Source organism: Clinocottus analis, unplaced genomic scaffold (genome assembly GCF_023055335.1).
Source record: "Clinocottus analis isolate CAN_PGR_092001 unplaced genomic scaffold, fCliAna1.0.p SCAF_4, whole genome shotgun sequence".
Lineage (NCBI taxonomy): Eukaryota > Metazoa > Chordata > Actinopteri > Perciformes > Cottidae > Clinocottus > Clinocottus analis.
The window spans coordinates 3,542,832-3,565,010 of NW_027176153.1; the positions used below are offsets into that span (position 1 = coordinate 3,542,832).

Genomic DNA, 22,179 nt, shown 5'->3' on the forward strand with positions numbered 1-22,179 from the left:
CCAGTATCTGTCAGTACAAGTAACTCAAATGAAGTATGAGTTTCTCTGAATAGTACTCGTTACTTTCCACTAACTTCAATCTAAAGTTAATATTGATCACTCTTCATCATAAATATAAATATTTGTAAAACACTTTATGATACAGAAGTCCAAATCATTTGTTTTCTGTTTCTTCATGATATCTTTATTTTGAAAAGCAGTGGACATATAAAGGTTTTCATCATCATCAAATATAGATTTTTTTTAGATTTTAAAAACAATAAAATATCTAATTTGGCACAAGTGAACCTGGGTCATGTGACAGAATCATGTCCGCGACTCCGCCCACTTCCGGTTTGCACTGCAACCATGGGAACGGACATCAGGATGTGTTCAGGTACAGTGCTGAGAGTCGGTCACCTGCATGGATCAGTGAGCAGCCAATCACAGCGCTGAAAAGAGTTATTGATCCACTGATGATCATTGATCACTTATCGGTTTTAATTATGCTACATTCACCTTTCTCTCTCCTCCTGTCTCACCCTGTGTCTCTCTCCTCCTGTCTCACCCTGTGTCTCTCTCCTCCGCTGTCTCACCCTGTCTCTCTCTCCTCCTGTCTCACCCTGTCTCTCTCTCCTCCCCTGTCTCCTCCTGTCTCTCCCCCAGCAGGACACACAGCTCAGTCAGTCTCTGTTGCATCTTGGGAATCCCTGACAGCTGATTCTCCAGACGCTGTTTCTCATCCTGAAACAGGAAACACAAAGTTGAATGAGTCACATGACACTGACGGAAGCCACCGATTGGCATTGAGACAGGACTTCAGCTTGTTGGGTGTTTTATTATTGATCATAAAGCTTTTCCTAGAAAGAATGACGTCACATGACAGGAAGTGGTTTCCAGAGACACACCTGCAGAGAGAGACGGGTGGACGCATCCAGAGGCTCAAACTTCCATCCTCCTTCTCCATCAAACTGAAGCAGGTGAGAGTGGTACTTCCTGTTGTGGGGGAGGGACACGATCAATAATCAATAACCCTCTAACGGTCATTATAACACATACACACATGCCAATAAAAATGATTCTGATAACACAAACACGGTGTGTGTGTGTGTGTGTGTCTGTGTACATGTGTGTGTGTATCTGTGTGTGTGTGTGTGTGTGTATGTGTGTAGGTGTGTGTTGGTGAGCGTGTGTCTATGTGTGTGTAGGTGTGTGTGCGTTTGTAGACGTGTAGGTGTGTGTGTATCTGTGTTTACTGACCACAATGAGGGTCTGTGTGTGATTGACAACAGGGATATCCCAGCATCCTTTGCAGCCTGGAAGATGCTTCCCTCCACGTCGATGCTGACGGCGCTCGTGCACTCGTCCAGCAGAGCGTATCTCGGGCTGAGAGAGAGAAAGTGAAGGAGAGTGAGAGAGAGTGAGAGAGAGAGAGAGAGAGAGAAGGGGGGTTAGACCAGGTCCTGTATATAATATATAGACATAATTACTACTGTGCTGTATAAAATAAAGTACCGGTGGTAGAACATGCGAGCCATCCCCATCCTCTGTTTCTCTCCTCCAGACAGAACGTCTCTCCAGTCACTGACCGACTCCCAACCTGAACAAAAACATCACAGTATTCAAGTAGTATGACACGCTAACAATACTAATAGCATGAGTACTATTCCCTCAACACACGCTGACCTCCTTCTCGGTCCAGGATGTAGAGCAGGTGGACCGTGCCGAGGATCTCTTCCAGACCTGAATCTGTGACTCCTCTCTGGACCATCTCCTCTACCGAGTCCGGGTAGATCACCTGATCTCTGAGGGTCCCCTCTGCCATGTAGGGTCTGTACGGAACACAGTACTACTTCATTACTACAGTTTTAGTACAGTACTAGAGAGCTTATAGTACCATATTATCCCACCGTAGAGCTTATAGTTAGGGCTGGTTCAGGTCTATTGTTAGGGCTGGTTTAGGTCTATCGTTAGTACTGGTTCAGGTCTACAGTTAGGGCTGGTTTAGGTCTACAGTTAGGGCCAGTTCAGGTCTACAGTTAGGGATGGTCTAGGTCTTTAGTAAGGGCTGGCTCAGGTCTATCGTTAAGGCTGGTTCAGGTCTATAGTTAGGGCTGGTTCAGGTCTATAGTTAGGGCTGGTTCAGGTCCATAGTTAGGGCTGGTTCAGGTCTATAGTTAAGGCTGGTTCAGGTCTATAGTTAGGGCTGGTTCAGGTCTATAGTTAAGGCTGGTTCAGGTCTATAGTTAGGGCTTCTTCAGGTCTATAGTTAGGGCTTCTTCAGGTCTATAGTTAGGGCTTCTTCAGGTCTATAGTTAGGACTTCTTCAGGTCTATAGTTAAGGCTGGTTCAGGTCTATAGTTAGGGCTTCTTCAGGTCTATAGTTAGGGCTTTTTCAGGTCTATAGTTAGGGCTTCTTCAGGTCTATAGTTAGGACTTCTTCAGGTCTATAGTTAGGGCTTCTTCAGGTCTATAGTTAGGGCTGGTTCAGGTCTATAGTTAGGTCTTGGGGTGTTACCTTTGTGGGATGTAGAACATGTACTGTGGATCTGGACGGGACAGGACTCCTCCATAAACAGGCCAAAGTCCACTGAGGATCCTGAACAGAGAACTCTTCCCACATCCGTTTGGACCTGTGATCAACACATTCATCCTCTCCTCCACCTGAGTCACAGAGACACAACCGCCATCTTTAATCCTCAGCGGGAAGAACAGACGTTACAGGTTTAAATTTAAGGTCAAATTAATCAGCTCGTAGCGCTCACGTTTTCCAGGCGGAACTCGTGAACTTTGGTTCCACATAACGCACATAGATCAACATAAACCAGAACGTTCAGCACTAACTAAGTGTGTGTGTGAGAGAAACAATTGTAAAATGATGCAACTGCAGAACCTGAAATTTGAGCAAAGGGACCAATCACAGAGCGTCTGTCAGAGCAGAGGGGTTAAAGGTCACGAATCAGACGACAGAGAGGAGATTCTGTTTCCATCAATGTTCTTCTTCTTCTTCGTGTTTCCTTCAGTCTGACCCACTAAATGCCGATCTATAATCCCTCCATTGTGTGTCCGTGCTCTCACACACTCTCACACTCTCTCACACACACGCACACACACTTAATGCTAATGAGCGTTGACTTTTGACCTCAGTCAGAAATATTAAACTGGTGGAAAGAATGAGGATGAAACAGGGAGCGCACTGAGCATGCTCAGTAGCACGGTGACATCACCGGGACAGATGATCAATAAAAATATTATTACTAAAGTGTTTTAATATTAGAGTACTAAGTAAGTACTATTACTGCAGTAAAAGTACTATTACCACACAGTGACAATACTCCTTTACAGTAAAAGTACTAATACACAGTAAAATTGCCTCTGATGAGCGTAGTGAACAAGTACCTCAAATGTGTACTGAAGTAAAGTACTGCATTATATGTACATTCTGCTTCTATAACATCAAGTATCACATGACAACACTGCCACCATGTGGTCACACACACTGCATCAAGTGCTGTGAGTGTGTGTGTGTGTGTGTGTTACCTGGATGTTGAGGCTAGAAACCACCACGTCTCCATTCGGTGTGATGATTGGCAGGTTCTCACAGCGAATCCCCTTCTCCATATTGATCACCTGACCTGAATATATATTTAAATATACAAGTTAGGTTTCCACACTGTGTGGTTCTACCTCTGAACTGGTCCCACTGTGTGGTTCTACCTCTGAACTGGTCCCACTGTGTGGTTCCACTTCTGAACTGGTCCCACTGTGTGGTTCTACCTCTGAACTGGTCCCACTGTGTGGTTCTACCTCTAAACTGGTCCCACTGTGTGGTTCTCCCACTGAACTGGTTCCACTGTGTGGTTCTACCTCTGATCTGCAGGCAGCCAGTGAGTCGGGTTCCGTGCTGGATCTCAGGTCCTGATGGCTCCTCCTCCTCTGTGCCAGAGCGCCGGTAGACTCCTTCAGTCACGTCCTCAAACACGTCCAACATCTCAGAGACCCGAGAGGTGTACCCTGCCAGCTCTGTGACCTGCAGGACACCAGGCTTTACTAATCCAGGCTTTACTAATCCAAGTTTATGAGCTAAAATGTGCATTGGGGCGTTTGTGAGCTAAAATGAGCGTGGAGCGTTTCGGAACTAAAACGAGCGCCGGGCGTTGTGGGAACTAAAATGAGCATGGGGCATTTGGGAACTAAAATGAGCATGGGGCATTTGGGAATTAAATGAGCATGGGGCATTTGGGAATTAAATGAGCATGGGGCATTTGGGAACTTAAATGAGTGTGGGGTTTTTGGGAACTAAAATGAGTGTGGAGTGTTTGGGGAGGTAGAAGTGAAGGAAAAGGAAGAAAAGGAAGAGGAGTTAAAGAGGAGTGGGAGGCGTTAAATAGGAAGAGGAGGAGTTACAGAGGAGTGGTAGGAGTTAAAGAGGAGGAGGAGGAGCAGTTAAAGATGTGCACCTCCTTATATGAGACCATAATCCTCTCCACGGCGTCGGCTGCTGAGTTCAGGAGGTTTCTGGCCGTAGTAAACGCCTGCGTCCTCTCACTCACAAGCGCCTCCTCCTCCATCAGCAGGGCCGCCTGCTTCACGTCCTCAGAGTCTGAGGTCACAGGTCACCGCGAGAAGGGTTAAATGGGGCTGGAAGGGTATTGCTGAGGTCAAAGGTCGCGCAGGTCTATATTCACCGTATCTTGAGTAGCCCGTGGCGGTGATGATGGGCACCGCGACCATCACCAGGCCGGAGGCGCTCCATACGTACTTCATGAGGAACTGCTCCAGCATGACATACCACAGGCGCTTCAGCAGGATGTGGTGGATCTGAGAGGACAGGGACGTGTAGCTCCTCTGCAGCTGGGCCAACTCCACCTGCGAATCAAGCGCACCCACATTCATTATTACTATTAGGGCGGTGCCCTCTCCACCTACAAACCAAACGCAATCACGCTCAATATTACTATGAGGACGGGGCCATCTCCACCTGCGAATCAGACCCGCACGGTGATGGTAAACCGTTACCTAAAGTTTGTCCACTAGAGGGTGCTCACCTTGTGTCCACCGTAGAAGGCGATCTCCTCTGAGTTGGCGATGATGCGAGAGTGCATGTACCTCAGGTCTCCTTTCCTCTTGGCCTCCTCGGCCACCAGCTTGCCGAATCGAGGCGAGCAGGAGCGAAGGACTTTGGCGGTGAGCGCCACCACCAGGCCGGCAATGACGGCGGGCCACGTGGTGTTTGCTCCTGCAACGAGGAAGAGGACATTCTTCACACTCTTCATCAGAAGGTGTACCAGGTGCACAAAGTAGACCAGGTATACCTTTGGAGTGAGCGGTGCGCAGCAGGGTGTAGCAGGTCACTACCACGTCCAGGATGGGTTTGGTCAGGTTGGAGTACAGGTGAGCGACCGAGGCGGAGAACACGGCGATGTCCTCGGTGAGCGACTGGTCCGGATTGGACAGCCGGCCGTCCATGTTGCTGACGCGGTAGAATGTCTGCAGAGACACGGCACAGCGCGAGGCGTTCAGGAACACAAAATGAGGGTGGTCCAATACAATGTCGCACAGTGCGTGTGTGCTACCTGGTTGGTGAAGTACAGCTGGTAGGCGTGGTCGACCAATCGGCTCCTGAACCTGATGCTCAGCTGACCTTCCAGGAACCGGATGGCGCTGTTGATGAAGGTCGCAGGAACGGCAACCAGGAGCCACTTGGAGAGCTGCAGCACGAAGGCCTGAGGGTCCTTCTGCACGATGCACCTCACGATCACACCTACGACCAGCAATACTTTGATTACACACATATACGTGTACTGTATGTTTATGTGTATATACATGTACAGTATGCATGTATGTGTACTGTATGTATATATGTAGACTGTTAGGGCCAGCGAGGCCTTCTGTGCTGGCCTAAACATAAACACAAAGTGATAGCTAGTTTTAGCTTTTATAATTAAAATATATATATATATTTTTTAAATAATTAAAAATTATATATATGTATATATTTTATAATGTAATTGTTTTTCACAAGTACACTACATGTATTATAATATTTTTTTCCCTATCAGCTCTTGTCTCCTGTCTGTTCCTCATGGCTTGTCGTCTGCTGGTTGTTCAGGCCAGCGAATTGTCTCTGGCCTGGAACACTGCTTTAACGCTCTTTATCCAATCAGACCTCACCTCTGTCTCGCCCCCTCTTTCTCTCTTCTCTCTCTCCGCCGGTTAAACAGTGAAGGCAAGTGGCCTCGCCGTCACTGTCACCTGTGTATATCCAGGCGCCGTGTATTCCCTGCACAGTGCACACACACTCCTGTACTTTAGATGGCGCTGTAGGCACATTGTCACGTTGGCTATGCTTATTTAACTTAAAAAAGAAGAACGCTTTAATTTCAGTATAGGAAAAGAGAATTTGTCTGGAGCTATTTCCTGTGGACTCTGTGTTAACCTACTGGAGGCATCTCACCCTGCGTGTGAGACAAGCACGGTGGAAACTGGAAAGTTCGGTGTAGCTTGCTGTTAGCTCGCGAGCTAACTAACGCGCTTGTGGGAAGGCGGAGGGGGGGACGCGGCCCGTCACTGCTGTATGTATATATGTGTATTGTATGTATATATGTATGTGACTGTAGTCTCTCTCTCTCTCTCTCTCTCTCTCTCTCTCTCTCTCTATGTATATATAGACATATACATATATATATGTGTGTAGCTGACCGTCCAGTGTAGCCACGTAGATGGACAGGAAGGTTCTGGACATCAGGGTGATGGAGTGCAGAACCAGCAGGCCGACCTCTGGACTCAGGAACCGGGGGAACAAGAGCTTCAGCAGACGGGACAGTCTGAGGAGGAAGTCCCTGTTCACTGACGGAGACCTGAGGGCACAAGACCACAGCCTTTTCTGTTTATCTCTAATTTATTGCTGGTTCATGACTGTTTTATCTCTAGTTTTTTACTGTTTTATCTCTAGTTCATTATAGATTTATCTCTAGTTCATTACTGGTATATTACTGTTGTATCTATTATTCATTACTGTTTTATCTCTAGTTCATTACTGGTTTGTCTCTGGTTTATTATCTCTGGTTCAACTCTTTCATCGTTTCACTATCCAACTAGAGTTTGGAATAAAAATAACACAAATTTCCAGAAAAAATGTCACACACACAGAGACAGACTCTCTCTCTCTCTCTCACACACACACACACACACACACACACACACACACACACACCTGCTGTCTCCCTTCTTCTTTTCTCCAACGTCCACACAGCTAGAGGTGTTGACCACGCCCCCAGGTAGATGAGCCCCACCCAGCTGTTTACCAGCTGTACTCCTCTGAAAACCAGACAAGCACATCCTGTTATCTTCAGAGTGTGTGTGTGTGTGTGTGTGTGTGTGTGTGTGTGTGTCTCTCTCTCTCTCTCTCTCTCACCTGTATCCTCCTCCAAACATAGGGAGACAGCTTCTTGACGCCGTAGGCGACAAACAGAGCGGCCGTCAACTTCCTGAGTCTGGGGCTCCGCCTCCACTGAGCCTGCAGCTCCTGATAGGTCAGCTGCATCCCGACAGGCAGGTGTGACCTATCAGAAGAAAGTAGCCGCTCAGGGGCCCGCACTGATCCTGGTCCAAGAGGGGTCCACTATGGACCTTGTTGTCATGGAAACAACATGTTGACCTCAGGGCGTGACGCTCCACCTGTAAAAGATCACCTGTAAGACATCACCTGTAATATCACCTGTATTACCCCCATTATCATGAAGTGCTTCGAGAGCTTGGTCCTGGCTCATCTCTAAACCTGCCTACCACCCACAATGCACCCTCTTCCAATTTGCATACCGCCAGAACAGGAGTACAGAGGACGCCATCTCCACAGCGCTCCACTCCGCCCTTTTCCACCTGGACAACAACACCTACATAAGAATGCTGTCGATCGATTTCAGTACAGCATTTAATCCCATCATCCCCTCAAAACTAAACGCCAAATTAGGTGAGCTTAGCATCAACACCTCCCTCTGCAGCTGGATACTGGATTCCCTAACCAACAGGCCCCAGTATGTTGGGTGAGGCCATCACACCTCCTCGACCCTCACCCTGAACACTGGCGTTCCACAGGGCTGTGTGCTGAGTCCTCAACTCTACTCCCTGTTCACCTCCGACTGCACGCCTGTACATGGTTCCAACGCCATCATCAAGTTTGCAGACGACACAACGGTGGTGGGCCTCATCAACAACAACGCCAAGTCGGCCTACAGGAAGGAGGTCCGGTACCTGGATGCGTGGTGCGCCAACAACAACTTGACTCTCAACATCAAGAGGACCAAAGAAGTCATCGTGGACTTCAGGAAGGCAAAGCGCTGCACACACTCCCCCATCCATATCAACGGAATGGAGGTTGAGCGTGTCTCCAGCTTCAGGTTCCTGGGTGTTCACATCTCAGAGGACCTCTCTTGGACCCTCAACAACTTAACCCTGGTCAAGAAGGCACACCAGCGTCTCTTCTTCCTGAGGAGACTGAAGAAGATCCACATGTCTCGTCCAATACTGGTAAACTTCTACCGCTCCACCATCGAGAGCATCCTTACAAACTGCATCACAGTTTGGTACGACAACTGCTCTGCCTCAGACCGGAAAGCTCTGCAGAGGGTGGCGAGAACCGCACAACGCATCACCGGTACTCCACTCCCTGTCATTAAAACCATCCACCTCAAGCGTTACCAGCAGAGAGCGCAAAGCATTGTCAGAAACCCCACTCACCCCAACCACGGACTGTTTGCCCCTCTCCCCTCTGGGAGGCGCTATAGAAACCTCCGTTCCAGGACCAGCAGGCCCAGTAACAGTTTCTTCCACTCAGCTCTGTCAACACCCTTAACTCTGCACCACGGTGACAGCCCCCCCCCCCCATCACCACACAAACACCAGACCCCCCCCCCACCCCCTTTTATATACATACAATGTAAATACCTAGAATGTAAATACCTGTTTATAATATCCATACTATCTATATTGTCTATGTCAACAGACAATATAGATATTATAATCCACCACACTGCACCTTTACTGCTTTTTTTGCAGTCTGGACAGATGCAAACTACATTTGGTTGCAACAGTACTTCTGATCTAATAGATCACCTGTCAGAGACCCACTGGGATAGTGGATAGGATATATATATATATATATATATATATATATATATATATATATATATATATATATATATATATATATATATATATATATGTGTGTGTGTGTGTGTGTGTGTGTGTGTGTCCTCTTCGTCCTACAAGATGAACTTTGGTTCCGCAGCAGTTGGCCTTTGACCTCTCTGATAAACACCGTTACGTTAACTCCCGTTAGCTAACCTACCGTAATGTGTTCCTCTTCTCAGTGCTCCTGGTTAAAACACATCGAAGGAAATTCCGGTACCGTAAAACCTCAACCTGTAAAACACGGTCCTGTAAATCCCTGTCCCGTAAATATCGGTCCCGTAAAACTCGGTCCAGAAATCAAACCGAACTAAAAAGTTTAACTTGAGTTTTAAAAGCACCTAACGGAGCAGGAAGTTGGTTACGTTCAAAGTGTAACCTGATCCCAGATCTGCTCTCAGACCTGATCATCTGATCCCAGATCTGCTGTCAGATCTGATCACTTGATCCCAGATCTGCTCTCAGACCTCATTACCAGTATCCCAGATTTGCTCTCAGACCTCATCATCTGATCCCAGATCTGCTCTCAGACCTGATCACCTGATCACAGATCTGCAGATCTGCGTCCTGTTCCCCTCCTCCACAGGTCTCGTACACACAGCCACATATGTACACAAACATCATTTATATCACTGATATTAATGTATACATATCATAGTATTCTTATTTATATCATGGTATTGTATTAGGACTGTGTGTGTGTGTAGTACTTGTACTCAATCGTGTACATTAAAGAATGAATCTGATATATTATATGATGTATATTGTACTCATTAAATATAACTATGTATTATGATTGGTTTATAAATAATATAAAAGTAAGTTTTATCAAAACTGACCGTGTGGTGTTCAGGCTCCTTCCACAGAAGTACGAGAGCACACCTGTTTGAACTCACGCTTGTAGAGATAAAACAGTAATAATACAGTAAAAAAAATAATCTGAATGTCAATCATTTATTTACAATTTCACATCAAACAGCAGAACGAGTGAAAAAAAGATAGAAAAGTATTTTTTCAGAAAGCTTACTGTTTTAAAATGGAGTGAGAAAAACGACTGTACAGAGTGACCCTGAACGCACCGCGGCGGAGACATCAGGTGGTCTTGGACCTGAAGGACCCCAGACCACCAGGTCCTGGGAGATACTACAAGTACAACAGAGTACTACTGTAACTCAGGTTCATACAGGTACTTTTTAAATACTCAGAAGTCTGTATAGAGTTTTACTAGTGTTACTGCATAGTATTACTTACTAGTACTCCAGTATTCAGGGTTCTGTGTTCTCGAACACATCACTGAGTATTTTATTCTGCTTTGGCGTGAGTACAAAGAGGTGCATGCTGGGACTTTTCTGATCCTCTGTAGCTCGATCACATGACAGTTAGTGCAACCAATCAAACGTCTTCTACGTCTACCTGTGTGTGTGTGTGTGTGTGTGTGTATATATATATACATATATATATATATATATATATATATATATATATATATATATATATATATATATATATATATATATATATATATACACACATACATATATATATATATATATATATATACATACACACACACACATATATATATATATATATATATATATATATATACATATATATACATACACATATATATATATATATACACACACATATATATATATATATATATATATATATATATATATATATATATATATATATATATATATATATATATATATATATATATATATATACACACACACATATATATATGTGCCTTCTTGGCCATATATATATATATACACACACACACACACACACACACACACACACACAGGTATGTGTATATATACACATATATATATAAATGTATATATAAATGTATATATATAAACGATCTTCTTTAAGTGTTTAAACGTGACTGCAGCTTCAGACGAGTTTTTGTGATTTTAAAGAACTGAACTCAGAACAAACGACACATCACAACACTGAGACACGTAACTGATTAATAGTCAATAAATTCAATAATCAACACGTTGGTGGATCATCAAAGTCCGTCAGACGATTTTAAAAAGTTGCATTTCATTCATGTGGAGTTCAAGGACATCTGTATAAAAGAGTTTCAATAAAGCTCAAAACAAAACAGGCTCAGTGCAGTCGATCAATAAACCGATCGATCGACACTCTGACATCATCGTCTGATTGTCGCCGCAAATGGTTTTCATCCTGAAAAGGTTCAGAACCCCTTCATGGACCCCCTGGTCCTCTTATTGCTCTCACACTGGATCTGGACCCCATCAGACCGCATCTAGAGGTGGTCTAGACCACATCGAGGACCTCCTGTGAGACCTCCTACTGATCAGTATTGATCGGATCGGAACGGATTCATTTTAAAGTGTAATTTCACTTAATTAATTATTTTTTTTCATTTAGTGTTTGACTCCAATAATTAGTGTATTGTATTAAAGTGTTTCTTTTACTTATAAATAATATTAATAATACTATTAATAATTACATTAATGTATAATAATTGAAAACCTGTAAAACATAATAATATTAACAATAATAATATTAACAATAATAATGCTAAAAATGTAAAGATAAATAAATAAATGGTGTTATTGTTACAATTTTAATTTTCTCATTTAAATGTTAACGTTTAGTTGAGAGCCATGATGCTGCTTCAACACTGTTACTGGTGTCACTGATGTTACTGGTGTTACTGGTGGTCCTGATGTTACTGGTGTTATTGATGTTACTGGTGTTACTGGTGTTACTGGTGGTCCTGGTGTCACTGGTGTTATTGATGTTACTGGTGGTCCTGGTGTCACTGGTGTTACTGGTGGTCCTGGCGTTCCTAGTGTCACTGGTGGTCCTGGTGTTCCTGGTGTTCTTGTTGTCACTGGTGTCACTGGTTCTTCGCAGGGTGCAGGAAAGGAGGAAGAGTCGTTGAGTCCAAACTAAGAATACCTGAAGAGTCTCACGTGCTGGTTTCTGTCTGGACTCACCTGAGGGATCAAACAGGTCACCTGATCTGATCACTTAAACGTCATTAAAAGGTTGACTGGTTTGAGCTGGTGATTATCTGTCCTCTTCATCATCATCCTCATCTAAAGGTAATATAAAACTCTGGTTTTGTCCTGATTGTCTGAGCAGATAAAAGACGTTATCGTAGAAAATGTAGAAAAAAAACCTGCAGTTTTTTCTTTACCCAGAAACCCTTTGGGATTGAGCAGCAACACCTGGGATGCCAACCTGAGGTCACAGGGCGGTGACATTGTCACCCTCCATGTGACGTCACAGCGGGCGTTCTTTCAGGTGAGGTAAGAGGAAAGCAGGTTCTCTTCATTCTCCTGAAGAATCCGTGTGGCCCGTAGATCTGTCTGTCTGCGTCTCCATTGGTCCGTTGATTCTGTCCGTCTGCGTCCCAATTGGTTCGCTGATTCTGTTCGTCTGCGTCCTGATTGGTCCGTTGATTCTGTCCGTCTGCGTCCCGATTGGTCAGTGGATGTGTCCATCTGCAACCTGATTGGTCCGTTAATTCTGTTCGTCTGCATCCCGATTGGTCAACGGATCTGTCCGTCTGCGTCCTGATTGGTCGGTGAGTCAGACCAGAGTTCCGGGAGACGGCTGGTCTTCCTGCGCCTGAGGAGGGAAGGAGTCCACAGACCTGAGAGAGAGAGAGTCAGCTGGTCAGCTACAGGTGTTCTCACAGCCGGTGCGTACCTATGCAGGTGAGCGGCTCCTACCTGCCGTGCAGCGGGTGTCCGTGGAACGTGGCCGAATGTGGCAGCGTCTTCTTGTGATGCTGCAGGTCGTGATGATGACTCGTCTCCGTCCGATAGGTCGCCTGCTGGATTACACCGTGAGTCCTCCGTCTGCTTTGCAGAGCTCCTCCCCCTCCAACCTGACCTTTGACCCCCCCGTTGACCTTGGCGTTGACACCCGCGTTGACCTTTCCATTGGCCTGCTTTGGATGGGTGGAACCTATTGTGTTTCTCAGATACCAGTCCCGGAGACCTGTCGATCACACACACACCTCAAAGATTAGCAGGTAACACCTGAAGTACAAGACACCTGGAGTACAGGACACCTGGCGTACAAGGCACCTGGAGTACAGGTCACCTGGAGAACAGGACACCTGGACTACAACACACCTGGAGTACAAGACACCTGGACTACAAGACAACTGGAGTACAGGAAACCTGGAGTACAAGACACCTGGAGAACAGGGCATCTGGACTACAAGAAACCTGGAGTACAGGTCACCTGGACTACAAGACACCTGGAGTACAAGTCACCTGGAATACAGGCCACATAGAGAACAGGTGACTTGGAGTACAGCTCACTATTCCTCGCTCTTTAATGGAAAACTGCGTTAATGGCGGACTTGTTCCTTCAAGTGTGTCTCTGAACCAGGAGGCAGCTGCTGTTTACCTTCCAGAGCAAGGGCCTTGTGCAGGCTCCTGGTAGCCTCCTCCAGCTGAGCGTCCTGGGCAGGGGGCAGGTGAGGGGGTCTGGGTGGCAGCAAGTGAGGGTGCGGGTCTGGCTGGATGGCCGCCGGAGGAGGAGGATCGTGGGTCTCGGCCTGTCCCTGCTGCACCGGTAGGAAGGGCCCGCAGGATTTTGTGCGGGTCACTTTGACTCGCCGCTGGTCGCGGTAGGTGGGCGGGGCTCCGAGGGGCTGTGGGGAGGAGCCGTTGAAGAGCGGCTTTTGTGGCGATGTGATTGGATGCCTGCTGTTGGGCTGCTGCAGCTGCAGCTGCTGCTGCTTCCCCCAAACGTAGTCCAGCAGGACCTCGCCGTACCCGGCCCCTCTTCCTTGCCCCTCGGGGAGGCCGTTACTCGCCCTCGCCCTCGTCGGCACCTCCGGCGGCACCTCCGAGCTCCTGAACGCTGCGGCGGCATTCGTTCCTCTTACCCACAATCCACCCTGATGCGGCGCCCCCACGTCCTCTAGGGGGGCGATGCGATCCAGGAGGCCGTCGGAGCTGTTGCTATGACGAGCTGCGTTAACCAAGCCCCCTGGTCCTGTATCAGATGGGCCACCGGACGAGGAGGAGGAGTCCTGGGAGCGTGGGGGCGGCGGATGGAGGGGGAGGGGCTTCAGGGTCTGAAGAGTTTCGGATTGGTCGGTCCTGAAAGAGACAAGGGACAGAAGGATTTGTTGGTTGGTCACACGACCGTCTGGTGGGGTCAAACTCACAAACGGCCCAATTTGACCAGTTAAACCAAGAATTCTTAACCTTTTTGACCTCAGGGCCCAACTTTTCAAGTACAAAGTGGCCCGGGGCCCATTCAAATATTACCACTGTATTAGTTTATTAAGCCACTGCGACCCAACCCCGAATAAGCAGCTGAAGATGGATGGATGGATGGTTTAGTAACTAATTCATCTCACTCTTGGTTTGATTAGTATTCAATATCTGAATACATTCTACCTACACTTTAAGAAGCATAAACCTTGTCAAATGAATGACATAATACAATGTGATCATCACAAAGGCATTTATTGGTCATGTGATGTGAACCTGCACAGGCAACAAGTCATGGAACAAATCAAGCTAATGCAAGAACTAATTTAAACGCGCAAGTCAGGCATATGAACAAAAAAAACAACTAATAATTTGATTTTTCTACAAAAAAAGGGGACTCTAAAAAAACACGAGAAAAAAATTGAAATTTGAAAAATAAATAATATGTGGTAATACAAAAGATAACTTGAACGTAGTTTTTTGGAGGATTCATTGTATTATTGAACAACTATAGTGCTCTAAGTTAATCCAAAATGTTAATAAACCTCAAACCTGAATATTTAACACAGCAAAAGTGAGGTGTTTACTTTCTCAGGAGAATATCTGTATGTGCACAATGATTGGGCAACTATTAGTGTGCAGAAGGTTTTTAGCGGTCTTCACTGTGGTGGATTTTCAGTCAGTTCAAATCTCTTTTTTGGCCCATTTTGCCTAATGAAAAGAAGCTGCCTTATAATAATGCACAGCTGATTTAGGGTTTTTATCTGCTTAGGCTACGATGAAGGGCATTACATAAATACACATCACCTGATATGCTTGAATCCACTAGGCATTCAAGTTTGTACAGCTTAGAGTTGAAAAATATGCATACAAATTATGATATGGTCAAAATAGTCCCTTTCCTAAAAAGTATGAACACAATGCACATTCTAAATAATAATTTTCAAGTTAAATAAACTGTAAATAACATTTTAATAAAGTGCAAATTAAAATATAGCCTTATAATCTGTAAATGATATGCTTCACTAGTCTTTGAACCAGAAGTTGCTCTTCATAGCTGTGATAGCTGTGACAGCTGGCACATTCTGCCCGTCAGTGACACGACAGAACTTTTCTGCATCTGTAGTACATTGTCCTTTCTCTTGAACAATCCCACCGGCTTTTTCCACGAACGTTGTATCTACGTTGTTGTGGTCTTTAGATACAGCTTTAGCTTTGAAGCCATCAGTGCTGCATTAGTTAGCGAGGCTAACGTTAGCGAGGCTAGCATTAGCCCTCACTCCCCATACTGGGCTCAGGGCTGCGCCTTGTTACCTCCGTTCACAAAGCCCTACTTAGTGAAATAAGGACTATAATTGAACAAACATTTACGTTTGGGGGGAAGGAGGTTCGGCAGCACTTTCGTCTTCATTTCTTCGTTTTAAATCCTTCTAACTTTCGCTACAGTCTAGAGGCTAGCTGAGGCGGCTCTCTAGGTGGCGCTGGTGGCCCAATGGTGGGCCCTATGGTTATGAATCAACCTGTAAAACTAAGAGGTGAACCCACAGAAGCGTCAACCCTCTGCATCGATCACATCCCTAACCACTGCTGTAATATCACTTTGTCCCCTCGAGGGCAGTAAGAAAAGCTTTAGTGTGTGTACCTGATGTGCAGAGAGCTCCTCTTGGTTTTGTTCTGGAAGAGAACTACTGGAGAACCGGCAGAGACCAGCAGGGGCCGGGACCCCCCGTCATCTGGGGACAGACAGGGAGACGGGAATACAGAGAAGTAGAGAGATAGACAGACAGATGCAGAATTATGTTTAGAAGACGTCAACGTTAAACTTCTGTATCATCATAACCAAGTGCAACATACAAACTGTAAAACTGTAAACATAAATCTGTACAATGTGACGTCACCGTGATGTCACATCCCACACGTTATATCTATAAGATGTTTTTAATCACCGAAAGCCAAAATGTATGAAAGTTACCGTTATCTACTCCTGTGGAGTCTGAAGTGGAGCTGCTCTCTGACCTGACGGTGTCTGGACACACAGACACACACACACACACACACACACACACACACACACACACACACACACACACACACACAGAATGAAGGAAGGAAGAAACATGTTTATTTATCTTTCTGAAACAGGCTTCTCATGTGCCTACGTGTGTATGTGTGTGTGTGTGTGTGTGTGTGTGTGCGTATATTACCTGTGTGGCAGCCTCTGTGTACGGTCCTCTTGCCGTGGTGTGTGTGAATGTGTGTGTTGTGTTCAGGGTCGCTGTGTTTCCTCAGAGCTCCACTAAATAAAGTTTTCTTCGGCTTTGAACGCTGAGAGTCTTCATCCTGAAGACACACACACACACACACACAGATATGATAATCTACATTATGTTTCTGCTGATTCAGTGATACATGAACTCTCTATCGCCCCCCACAGATTACAAGTAGGGCGACTGTGGCTCAGTGGTGAGCAGGATCGTCTTTCAATCAGAGAATTGGCGGTTAGATCCCCGGCTCCGCTAGCCCATGTCGATGATGTCATACTGATGTGGCACCTTGCATGGTGGCTCCTCCCATCAGTGTGTGAATGGGTGAATGATGTCATGAAGTGTTAAAGCGCTCTGAGTGGTCCGAAGACTAGAAAAGTGCTGTACAGGTCCATTGACGAGTGGTATCACAGGACAGACGCTAGCTGGATAGCATGCTATAAGATTAGCATGGTAACCAGCCACTACTTGGTTAGCATGCTAACCTATAAAATATCTCTTCACATCAGATTTTACTCCTTTAGAGGTGAGATTACAAATGAAGCTTTGAAAATCTGTCGTCATATTTCATGACATTATTATTGGGATATTATTATATTATTGTATGAGGAAGTCACTTGTCACCTCTGATCGAGACTTCCTGTTTCTTTGGCGAGACGTCCCACCTCTCCGTCGGACACAAGGGGGTTTCTCCCCGGCCTCCAGGGGGAAGTCTCTGGGCACCGCCCCCGTCAGCTCCTGACCAATGAGAGCACATCTGGTCAGACATCGTACCCACAACGAGACCCTGACCTGGGGCGGTCCAGGACCACGTCAGACCCTGACCCGGGACGGTTTGTTCAGTGTTACAGTTTAATACAAAAGTGTTTAACTACTGAATTGGCCTCTTGTACCAATGCACCTGTGATGAGCTCTAATTGGATTATCCCTGTTGGAGGGAGTGGTCAGTTCATGACATCACTCACCGCCTCCTGCAAACAGATGCGTCTCAGCTCAGCCAATCGTGTGCTCAGCAGCGCCTGCAGGCCCCGCCTCCTCTCCTGCAGCTCTGCCATTCGCTCCTTGTGCTTCCTTTCTGGACAGGTGAAAGGGTCTGCTAACACACACACACACACACACACACACACACACACACACACACACACACACACACACACACAGATACACACACTGTAACACTTTTCCTCGTTAACAAACGTCACTACTACGTTGCTGCTGTGCGTTCTTACCAGATGCTGAGATGAGTTGACCTTTGACCTCCATGGCTGGTGTTTCCCATGTGACCCCGCCTCCTCACTGTGTGACCCCGCCTTCTCACCATGTGACCTCGCCTCCTCACCACTCCAAACACAGTTCTCTCCTGAAAGCAGAACAGCAGTGGCATCATCAGGGGGCGGAGCCAGAAAATTAAAGTCAGGGAGAGTTTAGCTGACTTTAAGAATACACAGGAAGTCACAGAAAGAGTCACTTCCTGTTCCGTCTGATCTACTACATTGACCAACTTAAAGCAGAGGTATATGTGTATATTTATAGACACTATTTATGATATTATATATAATATATCTTCCACACAAACTGTCTTCAGTACAGTTATCATGCACATACATATATATATATATATATATATATATATATATATATATATATATATATATATATATATATATATATGTACTATACAGTATATATATATATTGTCTACTTTCTCCTTACAGACATGTTAACAGCGGCTTTTCTGTAATTAGAATAACAATAACTTTAACAGAATGTATTGAAAGACAGACGGAGTATTAAAATCATAATTTATGATCTGATGCTTTAATATTTTAACTCTTCACCTAAATGTGAAGCAGCTTCATCCTCCTATTGTCTGTGTGACAACGTCCTCATATAGATAGAAACACACACACAGGCATACGTGTGAGTGTGTGTGGGTGTGTCTGTGCCTCTGTGCATGTGTGTGTGTGTGTGTGTGTGTTAGATAAATGTAGGTCAGGAAGCAGATTCTCCGCATGGCAACAATGTAGAAAATCCCAACTCTAAATACTCACATCTGATTGGCCGAAGCTCCAGCCAGGGAGCCAATAACCTTTCAACCCACAGGGCTTCAGTGTCTATGTCTATGTGTGTGTGTGTGTGTGTGTGTGTGTGTGTGTGTGTGTGTGTGTGTGTGTGTGTGTGCGTGCGTGCGTGCGTGCGTGCGTGTGTGTGTGTGTGTGCGTGCGTGCGTGCGTGCGTGTGTGTGTGTGTGTGTGTGCATGTGTTACAGTAGACTCTGGTCTTGGTGACATCACAGTGACATCACACATACAGCAGGTGAGGGGGCGGTGTCACAGACAGAACAAATAAACAGAACTTCTCCAGGATTCAACCTACAAGTCCCAGAATGCTTTGCTGTATAACCATCCAATCAGAGAGCTTCAGACTGTTGTCAGGCTGCAGCTGAGTTCAATTCTGATGATGTAACTGTGACATCAGTCCCTTGAATGGAGGCGTCTCCATAGCAACAGTAGGTGAGGCTCATGGGTAATGTAGTGTTTGGAAGCATTTTGAATTGGATAGAAGGTGAAATACAAACTCAAACCAATATTACTATAAGATAAAGGTAACAATATAGTCTATATGTGACATAAAGTTGATATATGTTGATGTATATTATTTAAAGTTGATTTATAATATATGTTTACACACAATATGAAGTTAATATATAATATAAAGTGGATGTATTGCTTTATATAATATTAAGTTAATATGTCTTACAAAGTGTATATATAATACATGGTTTTATATAATATGAGGTTAATATAGAATATAGGGTTATGTAGAATATAAAGTAAATGTATAATATAAGGTTGACATAATATATGGTTATATTATATAAAATGTATGGTTGTAAAGAATATAAAGTGAATGTATAATATAAGGTTTATAAATAATGTATGGTTATTTGTAATATAAAGTGAACATATAATATATGGTTGAATATAATATAAAGTTAGTATATAACATGAAGTTCTTGTATAATATAAAGTTTATGTAAAATATCAGGTTGATATATAATATAAGGTTAATGTATATATAAAGTTGATGTATAATATATGGTTATAGATAATATTATATTACATTTCATTGCACTGACACTTTAAACCAAAGTGACTTACAATAAGTGAATTCAGGACAACAGGAATCAAGGAAATAAAATTCCTTCAAAGTGCTATAAGTGCCATTCATGTGCTAATATAGAGTTAATACAAAGTGAATATATATGTAAGGTTGATATAAAATATATGGTGACATATAATATAAAGTTGATATATAATATAAAGTTCTAACGAGAAAAAGAGAAAACGACCGCGAATGAGCCAGACGCAAAGGATGATGGTAATGATGAAGATGAAGATATCCTGTGTTTTTAGAAAACAACTATATCATTACTTTATGTTCATGTAGTAAGTATACAACTGTCCTTTGGTAGTCTGCATGAGAAATAAAGAAAAAGGAATGCATTCTGGGTAGCTTTGTGTCCGACTTGCTCTGATGTAATGAACACGTGGTCAACGATGACCTCACAGAAGTAAGGCCAAACTGCACGGCTCAGTGCATGATGGAAAACGCCTGGCTGTCTCCACATCTGAGAGCTGATTGGCTCTTAGATTTAACAACAAACACCACGTTTAGTAGAAAATGTATCGCTCAATTGTTGACTATTAGTCTCAGATTTAATCTAAAAACACATCTTATAATATAATAATAATAGTCATAATAAAGGTTGTTTATATAAAACTAGCAACAAAGTGTTTCACAGACATAAAAAGAAAAAAGATGAACACAATGCAGATACAAATATATATTCACACATGAATATGAATTTACACACACACACACACACACACACACACACACACACACACACATATATATATATATATATATATATATATATATATATATATATATATATATATATATATATATATATATATGAATACATATTTACAAACACATATCTGTACGTTACAAGTAGCCTACAGATCTAACCGGAAGTCACAGTTTCTGTGACTTCCTGTTTATTCTTTGAAGCCAGCTGGACTTGCCAATCTTTTTTCAAATGTCCTATAATCGATTCATCATATCGTCACTGATAAACCACGTGACGTCAGAACAACAGTCCCAACTTCCTGTTTTATTAGTCTGGTAAACAGGTGAGGAGGAGCCCTTCATAAATCTGAACAAACGCACGCACTCACACGCACGCTGGCACGTGGTGCTGGGTGGGGACAGCCCATAATAACAACACGCTGAATAACAGACAGTAAATGTTTTTTCATCGTGTGCAAACCAAATTGCAGCCAAAAAGAAGCCGCTTCTGCAGCGCGTTCAGCAGCAAAACGGCAGCGCGGCGGACCAGTGGAACGAGACATTATTATAATTATTATTATGATTATTGACTCTGCTCTTTGTGAACTGCGAGCCGAATGAAAGAGAAGCTCGCGATAGGTCCGGTGCACGACTAATCTCTGATGTGCACGCTTTGACTCGCTGCCACGAGCGGCGCGACCTTAAAAAGGACCAACTTTCAAATGGATACTGGCGCGCGTGTCCTACCTGGATCACCTGCGCGCCGACTCTTCTTCACCTGCGGCGGGGATCGATCCTGCGGCTGGCCGGTCACATGACCCAGAAACCAGCCCAGAGGCCAGAACCCGTCCTCCTGTCAGCTGATGGGTTCACACCTGTGTGATCGATCGATTAATTGATTATAGTCCTCGAGTAGCCGCTCCGGGGATCACACTAGCCGATCAGCACGGCCGCGCCGACGATCGATCATCGCGGATCGATGACCTGATCGGATGGAGTATCCCTGCTCTTCATCCTCCCTCTCCTCCTCTTCTTCCTCCTCTTCATCGATACAGCAGCAGACTGAATGAAGCTGCGCTCCATCAGCACCGCGAAGCGCGCTCACGACGCTGCGGGCGCGCGCACGTACATGCGCGCACACAGACTCGTACGTGAGACAAATTTCTGTTGAACAGATAGATAACAACTTTTAGTCTGTGAGGTTTATTGATTATGAGATAATTGATGACGTTTCGCTATTAATAATGTTGAAATATTTTAGTATTTCGACACAAACAAAAATTAAAAACTAAAAAAATAAAGACAATTATTTAATGTTAGTCGATAATAAATATGTTGTGTTTTTATATTTCATCTTTAAAGTTCCAATTAAGTTTAAATAATATTATTTAATATTTATAGCATTTCATTTCATATTATTTAAAGTCAACATTGCTGTTTGTACTATTATTACTACTATTCATGTATTATTATTATTTTAACTATATCATTATTATTACTACTACTTTTATGATCACAGATAGCATTGTGGGGGCGGGGCTTCATCTGCATTAATAAAAGTGAAAACTGTTGAAACTGCCATTCAGCATTTCCATGACAACCAAACCTTTAGAAAAAAAAATAAAAAATAAACGTTCTGATTTTGGTTGATG

At 44.2% G+C, this 22,179-nt stretch overlaps 2 protein-coding genes across 5 annotated transcripts; both read right to left on the bottom strand.

Moving 5' to 3' along the window:
• Positions 1-231: 231 nt before the first annotated feature.
• Positions 232-9,541, bottom strand: abcd1 (ATP-binding cassette, sub-family D (ALD), member 1). Of its 3 annotated transcripts, none has more exons than XR_011079693.1 (18): positions 9,329-9,541; positions 7,397-7,659; positions 7,196-7,299; positions 6,682-6,839; positions 5,556-5,743; positions 5,295-5,469; positions 5,028-5,218; positions 4,668-4,848; positions 4,440-4,582; positions 3,847-4,009; positions 3,520-3,614; positions 2,498-2,643; positions 1,666-1,811; positions 1,495-1,579; positions 1,240-1,365; positions 888-975; positions 548-723; positions 232-431 (listed from the first exon to the last, which is right to left on the bottom strand). XR_011079693.1 is itself a non-coding variant. In XM_068598623.1 (17 exons), exons 2-17 carry the CDS (start codon positions 7,523-7,525, stop codon positions 598-600), a joined length of 2,244 nt encoding a protein of 747 aa, XP_068454724.1. In that variant the 5' UTR covers positions 7,526-7,659; positions 9,329-9,541; the 3' UTR covers positions 232-597. The 3 variants fall into 3 exon arrangements, 1 of the variants encoding a protein (XP_068454724.1); XR_011079692.1 differs by having other exon boundaries at positions 522-723; XM_068598623.1 differs by having other exon boundaries at positions 232-723.
• Positions 9,542-10,957: 1,416 nt separating this feature from the next.
• ccdc120a (coiled-coil domain containing 120a) lies at positions 10,958-21,656 on the bottom strand. 2 transcript variants are annotated; one of them, XM_068598628.1, is made up of 10 exons: positions 21,275-21,656; positions 17,899-18,029; positions 17,635-17,762; positions 17,294-17,407; positions 16,610-16,745; positions 16,378-16,431; positions 16,048-16,138; positions 13,588-14,288; positions 12,900-13,170; positions 10,958-12,820 (listed from the first exon to the last, which is right to left on the bottom strand). In XM_068598628.1, the coding sequence occupies exons 2-10, from the start codon at positions 17,930-17,932 to the stop codon at positions 12,757-12,759; spliced, it is 1,593 nt and encodes a 530-aa protein (XP_068454729.1). In that variant the 5' UTR covers positions 17,933-18,029; positions 21,275-21,656; the 3' UTR covers positions 10,958-12,756. The 2 variants fall into 2 exon arrangements, with proteins under 2 accessions (XP_068454729.1, XP_068454728.1); XM_068598627.1 differs by having other exon boundaries at positions 17,635-17,765.
• Positions 21,657-22,179: the final 523 nt, after the last annotated feature.

Excerpts from the sequence above, each read along its gene's own strand:
- abcd1 (XM_068598623.1), bottom strand. The coding sequence starts at position 7,525 with ATGCAGCTGACCTATCAGGAGCTGCAGGCTCAGTGGAGGCGGAGCCCC. Across the intron at positions 5,470-5,555 it reads AGCTGTACTTCACCAACCAG|ACATTCTACCGCGTCAGCAA; the intron begins GTAGCACACACG and ends GTGTCTCTGCAG. Across the intron at positions 1,812-2,497 it reads ATGTTCTACATCCCACAAAG|ACCCTACATGGCAGAGGGGA; the intron begins GTAACACCCCAA and ends TGTTCCGTACAG.
- ccdc120a (XM_068598627.1), bottom strand. The coding sequence starts at position 17,932 with ATGGAGGTCAAAGGTCAACTCATCTCAGCATCTG. Across the intron at positions 17,766-17,898 it reads TCAACTCATCTCAGCATCTG|CAGACCCTTTCACCTGTCCA; the intron begins GTAAGAACGCAC and ends TGTGTGTGTTAG. Across the intron at positions 14,289-16,047 it reads AGGAGCTCTCTGCACATCAG|GACCGACCAATCCGAAACTC; the intron begins GTACACACACTA and ends TGTCTCTTTCAG.